At 47.0% G+C, this 9,180-nt stretch overlaps 1 protein-coding gene across 1 annotated transcript; it reads left to right on the forward strand.

Annotated features, from left to right (window-relative positions):
* Window positions 1–289: 289 nt before the first annotated feature.
* On the forward strand, window positions 290–1,990 carry LOC308299839 (dual specificity tyrosine-phosphorylation-regulated kinase 2-like; the record flags this gene model as incomplete). Its single annotated transcript, XM_080743622.1, has 1 exon — window positions 290–1,990. The coding sequence occupies one exon, from the start codon at window positions 290–292 to the stop codon at window positions 1,988–1,990; it is 1,701 nt and encodes a 566-aa protein (XP_080599748.1).
* Between the last annotated feature and the right edge of the window lie 7,190 nt (window positions 1,991–9,180).

The following is a 9,180-nucleotide window of genomic DNA, read 5'->3' on the forward strand; positions in this document are numbered from 1 at the left end:
GAAGGCAATGAACAGGTGGTCGTGGTGGAGCGGTACGCGATCACATGCAAGCCGCCCCTCCAACTGGACGTGCATGCGTACCTCTGTGGTGATTAGGCACAGAACCCCATAGATAGGCTGAATCAACGTCGCCCGACGACAGCCAATCACGCCGATCTGGGGCAGGCGGCGTCACCGGCGGTCTGACGTCATGACCTTATACATGAGAACAGACCACATCCTCGGGGAGGATGCAGATACAAGCCGCGTGTCTCCGTGACACGTATCCCGGTGAGCAAGTAAGCACATTATGAGGGATCAGGTACTGGTTCAAGGTGCTCAGCTGCAGTTGAAGCACGTCTACGTAGACCACAGTTACAGCCACAGCATCAAACCCGTAACCGTAGCGACCGCCCACAACACCGGCACCATTGGTCAGTCGCAGAGCAAACCTGCGCCCGTGTCCAGCCAGTCCAAGGAGTCCAGCAGGGACAGCGCAGGCTACAGCAAGGGCTCCGACGACTCATCCGGCTCCCAGGGAACTGGGAATGGAGGCGGCGGCGCGCGCATGGGTGTCACCCTCAACAAGTACGTCAATCCTCTGACTCCCGAGCAGGCTCTGAGGCGGTTCCGTTCCCAGATGACTCCCCTGGAGCAGACGGAGGTGCAGTCCTACCCAGACGTCTACTTCCTGGGGATCAACGCCAAGAAGAGGCCCGCTGTCGCCGGCGGAAATAACAACTGTGGCTACGATGACGAAGACGCCCACTACGTCCATGTCACGCATGACCACCTGGCCTACCGCTATGAGTTCCTCAAGGTGATCGGCAAGGGCAGCTTCAGTCAGGTGGCCAAGGTCTATGACCACAAGCTGCATCAGTACGTGGCCCTGAAGATGGTCCGCAACAAGAAGCACTTCCACCGGCAGGCACAGGAGGAGATCCGCATCCTGGAGTTCCTGCGCAAGCAGGACCCCAACGGCACCTTGAACGTGGTGTGTCTTCTGGAGACCTTTGTGTTCCGCAACCACATCTGCATGACATTCGAGCTGCTGAGCATGAACCTGTACGAGCTCATCAAGTCGGTCAAGTTCCAGGGCTTCAGCCTGCCGGTGGTCAAGAAGTTTGCCCACTCCATCCTGCAGTGTCTGGAGGCGCTGGGCAAACACAGGATCATCCATTGTGACCTGAAGCCTGACAACATCCAGCTCAAGCAGCAGGGACACAGCGGCATCAAGGTGATTGACTTTGGCTCCAGCTGTTTTGAAAACCAGCCGGTCTACTGCTACATCCAGTCTCGCTACTACCGCGCCCCGGAGGTGATCCTGGGCTCGTGCTACGGCCTGCCCATCGACATGTGGAGCTTCGGCTGCATCCTGGCCGAGCTGCTGACGGGCTACCCTCTGTTCGCCGGCGAGGACGAGGGCGACCAGCTGGCCTGCGTCATGGAGCTGCTGGGCATGCCTCCGCAGAAGCTCCTGGAGCAGGCCAAGTGGGCCAGGAGATTCATCAACTCCAAGGGCTACCCGCGCTACTGCAGTGTCAACACGCTGTCCACGGGGAACACCGTGCTCGCGGGGACCCGCTCCCGCCAGGGCAAGGTAAGGGGCCCCCCCGGGAGCAAGGGGTGGAGCGTTGCGCTCAAGGGCTGCGAGGACCCCACCTTCATTGACTTCATAAAGAAGTGTCTGGACTGGGACCCCTCGAGACGCCTCACGCCCAGCCAGGCGCTCAGGCACCCCTGGCTGTACCACCAGCAGCTCAAGCCCCTGCCCGGGCCCAGCAAGAGTCTGGGAAGCCCCATGGTGAGGAGGTTCCCTGAGCACCACGGCACCCCCTGCTTCAAGCCACAGGTTCCCTCCTCTGCTCAGAGTGAGACAGGCACTATCATGTTCCCCATGTCGCAGTGCAGTGACTCTCGTCCTGCCTGGTCTATGAATAAACGACGGCGTGACGAAGGCGAGGAGAGCAAGAAGGCTGACTACTTTGGCCGGCAGTGTCTCAGGAGGTAAAGCAACAGCCTGGCAACCGGAAGGTTCCCGGCTTGATCCCCCTGCTCCTCCTGGCCTCATGTCGAAGCAAGACCAGTGTCTTTGGGCTGCCTGCAAGACCAGTGTTCGTAATGAGCAGGCTGTGCCTTGCACGGTCGGCGTGTGAGCGGGTGACGCCCATTGTAAAGTAGTTCGGATAAAGGTTGAGCGCTGGTCTGTCAAAGGACTTCAAAAGCTCCTGCTGGCACTAGAAGTGCAACCATTATTTACGGGATGGCTTATCCCTTTGTGGTGGAATCGTGATGCCCAGTCACTAAGACGTATTTTTTCCCTTGGCCTTAAACTCTAAATCAGTGTGTATCTGTGGCCCTTTTGTGCAAAACTCTCATTTTTAACATTTTCCTTTGTCTTTTGTCTTTTTACAGTCATTTTAAATGTGCTTTATAAATAAAGTTTGATTTGAGATGCATACAGTGAAGAGAGAGACAGTTCTTTTTTGTTTATTGTACTCTTCATATTTTTTTTTTTTTTTACACATTAGCTGCACAGTCACTGCACACACACACACACACACACACACACACACACACACACACACACACACACACACACACACACACACACACACACACACACACGCACGATAGGCAAACACATTAGATCATAATTTTTCGGACTGAAGGCATTTTTCCTTGTTTTGTAAATTTGTTTTTAATTGGAGCGGTCTGCATTTACTCTATGCTGGAATCACCACTGTGACAAGGCACTGAGCCTCTATTCTGCACTATACTTTCACATTCCAGCGCCGAAAGTTGAAAAATCTTCAACTCTGGGCGCTTGGAAGCGTTTTTACGAGAACGAGAAGAGGTGGTGAGAATCTGCAGCATTAGTAGTCCTTTTTCCTCGCATGTGGCCAGCTCTAAATAATGTCTATAATACTGTATACAGTCTATGGTTTACCACCATCAGGCCGCTATGTGCCAGGTGAAATCCTGCATGGTTTTCATGGATCATCAAAGACGCTTACAACCCCTGCCACATTATGTTGATACCTTAGTACAGGGGTCTTCAATGTTTTCAGGCCAAGGACCCCTTAGTTGAGAGAGAGATGAAGCAGGGACCCCCACAACCTGTTCATAGATGCTATATAGTTTCATCATTTGACAGCACAATCATCAGTGTATTTTGGATTCGTGTCAATTTGTGTTTTCAGATATTTAACCACTTGAACCATCAATACTTAGGCCTAATAAACTTGACCTTTCACTCTGTACTTGGTCTGCTCTTTTTGCCCCCTCTACACCAAACCTCTTTGCCGAAAATAGCTAACTACGCCTCGCAGTACGAGGTGCTATTTTTGGCTAAAGTTCTCAGAATATGGACGCTAGGGTTTAAGTGGTTATTACAAAAAAGGAGGAAAAAAGGTTTCTATCACACAGATTTTGGAGGACCCCCTGTAGTAACTCTGAGGACCCCCTGTTGAAGACCCCTGCCTTAGTGTCAAATGCTGAAGGAACAGACCAAAGGGACACTTTCCACTGCAGGTCATCAAACTTCTGAACGGGTGCTGAGCCAAATCGCCATGCCAGTCTGACATGCTCTCATTACATTGGCACTCTCACCTTATGCACTCCAGACCCTCACATTTCATACATACTAATAGGCCCGCGCAATTAGCGTTTCGGTACTGTTTCCAGCTGTCTGTTTCCGATTGACAGAACAAAGGCAGGGTCTTTAGCCAATGAGGGATCAGCGTTCTTGGTGACGTCACCACCAACAAGTGCGACCTGATATAAATAACAAATCGCACCTCGACAACTTAGAGTGCCAACTTGGCCAACCACCTACATACAGACAGCACCGAACAGCACCCATCACAGTACTCGCGTGCTCTGCTGGCTCACAAGTAGAGCAGAGTGTGCAAGCACTGCTTTTGATTTCTGTTTCTCCATGATGTCTTGTATTTGTGCCAGAGAGTGAGGTGTATGCTTTGCCTTTTGTACGTTTGTAGTTTTTTAGTTTTGTTTCAATATTAGTTTCCCCCACTCTTATTTAATTGTAACTAACCTGTGGGTAGCTTGTACAAAAAACAATAATCCCCCACTATAAAACCTTTAATAATCTTTAACTTGTGATGTAACAAATAAGTGAAGGCGCGCTATATTCTACATGACATGCAGCAAAAGGCCTTCGGTATTCGAACTGGGGCCAGGCCTTTTACTTACTCAGTGGTTACTCCCACTTTTATTATTGTATAGTGGACTCAATCACTTGAGAGAGCCCACTTATGTTCACTATTCTTTATTCATTGTTTTTATTGGCCTCAATATGTTGGCACGCTGTCTAGCTCCACCACAGTTTCATCTAAAGCAGGGGGTCTTCAACGTTTTCAGGCCAAGGACCCCTTAGCTGAGAGAGAGATGAAGCAGGGACCCCCAGAACATGTTCGATTCCATATAGTTTAATCGTTTGACAGCACAATCATCAGTGTATTTTGGATTCATGTCAATTTATGTTTTCAGATATTTAGCCACTTGAACTGTCAATACTTAATAAACTTGACCTTTCACTCTGTACTTAGTGTGCTCTTTTTTCCCCTCTACACCAAACCACTTTGCTGAAAATAGCCGATCTACAAGCTCACAACGCCTCGCAGCGCAAAGCGTTGTGAGCTTGTAGATATGCTATTTTAGGTTAAAGTTCTCAGAATATGGACTCTAGGGTTTAAGTGGTTAATATAAAAAAACAAGAAAAAAAGTTTCTATCGCACAAAGATTTGGAGGACCCCCTAGGGGTCCCGGACCCCCTGTTGAAGACCCTTGATCTAAAGCTTCATTCATACTTTGAAATGTTAATTTTCGGAAACAGCTGTGACTTTATTTTGCATTGTTTGTAAATCGTAACTTTTAGAAATATTCAACAATTAAAATCAAATAACAATACTGATCCACACCGCGTCCCGTCCGCCTTGACGAACCATGGCCCACGGAACCACCAACAGCCCAATTCACCGCTCCTACTTGGACTGCATCACAACGAGACACCAGCCCGCAGAATCCGGCACACGTTTTGGTTGAGATCCAGGTTGACTGAGATGAATAACTCTCAGTACCTGGACTTAAAGCCACAATCCACATGTTTTATGTTCCATGATCTCTCCCAAAGGAGAGATGTACTGTATAATGGCAATGATGTCCAAACTACAATAAAGATTATTCGGATTCAAATAAGTTTACTGACATTGACAATAACTCTGTGTCCCGCCTGACACCAGAGTCTACATTTCTGAGTAGGAAGACCTCCTCCAATCACTGCTGATTTGTTAGTTATATTGTATTAACCTACACTCTACCTTACAGATTGGTGAAGAACAACATTTTTATTCATTAAATCAAGTCCTGGATTGATGCTTGAAATCCTCTCACCAGAAAGTGGATTAAATTTACCTTAAACTTAGCTCCTCATGAGGTTGAGTCAGTGCGACTGTCTTTGCCGATGCTCTTGCTTTTCTTCGTTTGCCTCCATTTCTTCTCAGGAGACCTTTCTTTCTGCGTTGCTCCTTCTGATGAGTGAGAGAGACCTACAGAGTGACGTGACGGGGTCCACCCGTAATTCGACAGAACATAGACATTCTAAAAACAAAATACAAATCAGCGCTGCCAATGTGGATGAGCCATTAGAGGACAATACTATCACCAATAGTTTGTTCCAAGGTGCAAGTTTTGTTTGCAGGAAATTAAGCCAGGTTCTCCTTGAAGCTGCTGTTCCTATTAATGGTCCAGCAAATGTTGCTATTTCACCTTCTACTGGTGTCAAGAAACCTTTAACTCAAGTCTATGAGGATTTGGCAAACTTTACACATGATTTTATTATCTATACTATAGTAAACCTTCTGATAAACACTTTGTTTTTAATGGCTATAGTTTAAAGTGTATATTTTTTAATCATCATGATATTCATCGATGCATTAGTGTTTAGTAAATTAATGATAAAGTAGGCTATGATTACTGGCTTTGCCAGTGAAGACTTGCCTTTCTAAGACTGGATAGATGGAGGATTTTCACTTGCTATTCACAGTTTTGGTCATATATATGTTATCATAACATTGACCACAGTGGCCTTTTTTTCTAATATTTCTAAAAATAAAATAAAAAGTTTGTCAAATGTTACTAAATTTACCAGAACAATTGAGTCGATGTTGGCCCAACACAAAGTAATTGAACTGTTAATAAATTGTTACATTTGAATAAAATTTGTAAATTGATATTTTCTAATGTGCTTCTTATGTTTTGTAAAAAATGTTCAACAGTAATGTCAAGTATATGACAGCTTTGAAGAACAATTCATCAGTTTTTGTTTCTCAGTTTGGTGTTTGATCATTTCAGTTCATTTGTTCACATCAGGTTATCTAAGCCATTGTTGGGACCAATATGTATTCAGTCCGCACTGAAGAGTCACTGAGCCTTTTGGAAAATGTGTTTATTGTTCTTTGTATTGTTATGTGAAATACCCCTTTATTTTTTATTTCCTAGATTTAGTTTTTAATTATTATTTACACACATTTCAAATAAATATACATTTTGCATATGTCTTCCTTAAAATCGTCTTTGTTTTGGTGAGTGTATTTTTTTTTAATGTTTTAAATAGGTAATCTCTTCTTAGGTATAGATTACTGTCATCAACTCTGACCTTGAAGTGCTGCTTTTTTCATATTTGCTCTTTAAAGCATTTTTTGAAGAGTGCCTTCTTATTTGACTCTAAAGTTTCCTGCCCTTTATAATCCACTTTTCTATTTATTTTATACAATAAATGTATTCTTTAGCAATACTACATTTTCATTGTCTGTTTTTGAAGCGGTGAAAACCGCTTCCAAGGTATAGCTTTGTCTGTCCCGTACATGTCCCGTGCATAACTTTGCATAGCTTTGTCTGTCCCGTACATGTCCTGTGCATGTCCAGTCCAAAATGAAGAATTGAGGATTGGTCAAGCTTCACATGACAATTTGGCTCTCCAGACAAAATCATTCATTCATTCAGGACACAAAAAATGTAGAACTAAAGCACATAGTAAGTATAGATCTAGAACACAGAATGTATAGATCTAGAACACAGATTTCATAGCTCTAGACCACATAGAATAAAAATTCACGCTTCACTTCGAACCGAGGTTTGATTTTTTTTAGTATTCACAGCAGTTAAACATGAACTTCAGCTTTATTGTCACATCATTGCAGGTTTAAAGGTGTAAAAAAGTGGGTGAAATTCTTGTGTGTTTGTACAAGCTACAGTTTTCAGGAGGGTCAAGAATAATAATATAATATATGCATAGTAGGCCTACTATAGCCTATTTTATATGAGATAGCCTACATAAGGGGTTCCTGTGTAAATAAGCTTTATTAAAACTGGGATCTCCTTTAGTTGACCGTGTACCAGTGAACTGTACTGTCATGAAACTGTATCTTTTCCTATGTAACCTAATAAAGTCTTAGTTCGTTCATTCATTCATTGATTTATTCATTCATTCTAGATCTAGAATAGAGGTACTGTAGGCCAGCTGATACCTCTGTTGGCCACTAGATGGGGCACTTTCCTAAAATTCCACATGACCTGGTACGAACCAGATTATGCATAATTCAAGGATTTTACCGGATTTATGTGAGCAGTTTTCTCCTTTCTGCGTTTTTATTTATGCATTTATTATTATTATTTATATTATTATTATTATTATTATTATTTATTTCCTGTATTTGTTTCCCCTTTTTCTCTAAATTTTCTCATAGATTTATGCCTTTTTCATAGGCTATCTATGTATTTTCCGGCACGTTAGGAAAACAGCAGATCTGCAAGATCACACCACGTCGCCGGCGCAGCACTTTGTGAGCTTGCAGATCTGCTGCGACCCTACCCAAAGAAGGTCAAGTGGGTTTGGCTGCAGACCACAGCAGATTAGGGGCGGATTGTGTGAGGGATGCTATTGGATAGTATGTTAGGGGGCGGATTGTGTGAGGGATGCTATTGGATAGTATGAGAATGACTCAATCCGCCCCCTATGACGTTGCACGGACGGGGCACCCTCCTGATGGAGGAAGTTCCCACTTTGCTCTGGAGAGTTTTTCAAAGGAGGGAGGGGGGGAGAGAGCCAGGGAGCCTGGAGCTCGGAGCTCCAGGGCCCAGGGGCCGGCCCCTCGCCGCTCGAGGCCGACCTGGGGGGCACTCTCGGTGGGGCAGGCCGGCGACGGCGCTGCCCCCCCGGCCCTGGAGCTCCGGAGGTGGTCGAGTATGCTGGTGCTGGGCGGAAAGTGGCCCAGATGGGTGTCTCTACTCGGGTTTGGGATGCAAAAGGTGGTCCCTGGTTCTCTGGAGGTCCCGGGGACCCCCTGAGCTTGTCTCCCCTGCCCCTGCCTTTTAGTGTTAGTCAGTGCTTAAAGTGGGCACTGAGCCAGGGAGCCTGGAGCTCGGAGCTCCAGAGCACCAGGGCCGACCCTCCACACCCTCTAGGCCGACTAGGAGCTCCCTCCTCGGCCACACTCCACCCAGCGCCGGCCTCTATACCAGCAAGCTCCATGGGGACCTGTGGATATTCTGGACTTAGAAAAAATCTCGCATCTATAGCAGATACCCAAGCTCGCCAAACGCTTTAGGCTCCTATTCAACCGCCCTTTGGGCCTCGCGCTCGAGCCTGGTACCGTCGGAACCGGCTCGCCGCCCCGCACACGATGGTGCCATCGCGGACCCCCGCGGACCCCCAGGGCCGGCGCCAGGCCCCGAAAACCGGGCCTGGCGACCTCCAGGGACCACCGGGGACCACCAGCGGCGGTCCCCGGTGGTCCCTGGCGGGCCTCCGAGCACCGCCGCCCGGGGACCCCCTCCAGGGACCCCCCGGGCCCACCAGCCGTTTTTCTTCTAAGTCCAGCAGGACTCTGAAACATTTCCCTCACAAGCCGTTTTTCTTCTAAGTCCAGCAGGACTCAGAAGAAAAACGGCTTATCAGTTTTTCTTCTAAGTCCAGCAGGACTCTGAAACATTTCCCTCACCAGACTTCCGCCCCGTCCGTGCAACGTCATAGGGGGTGGATTGAGATTCCAGGGGGCGGATTGAGTCATTCTCATACTATCCAATAGCATCCCTCACACAATCCGCCCCCCTAATCTGTGGTCTGCAGCCAGACATGTCTCAAGAAGGTTGCTGCGACCCCGGAAGCACAACGTCCCA

This window comes from Nannobrachium achirus (genome assembly GCF_963921795.1).
Source record: "Nannobrachium achirus genome assembly, chromosome: 15".
In the NCBI taxonomy this organism is placed as follows: domain Eukaryota; kingdom Metazoa; phylum Chordata; class Actinopteri; order Myctophiformes; family Myctophidae; genus Nannobrachium; species Nannobrachium achirus.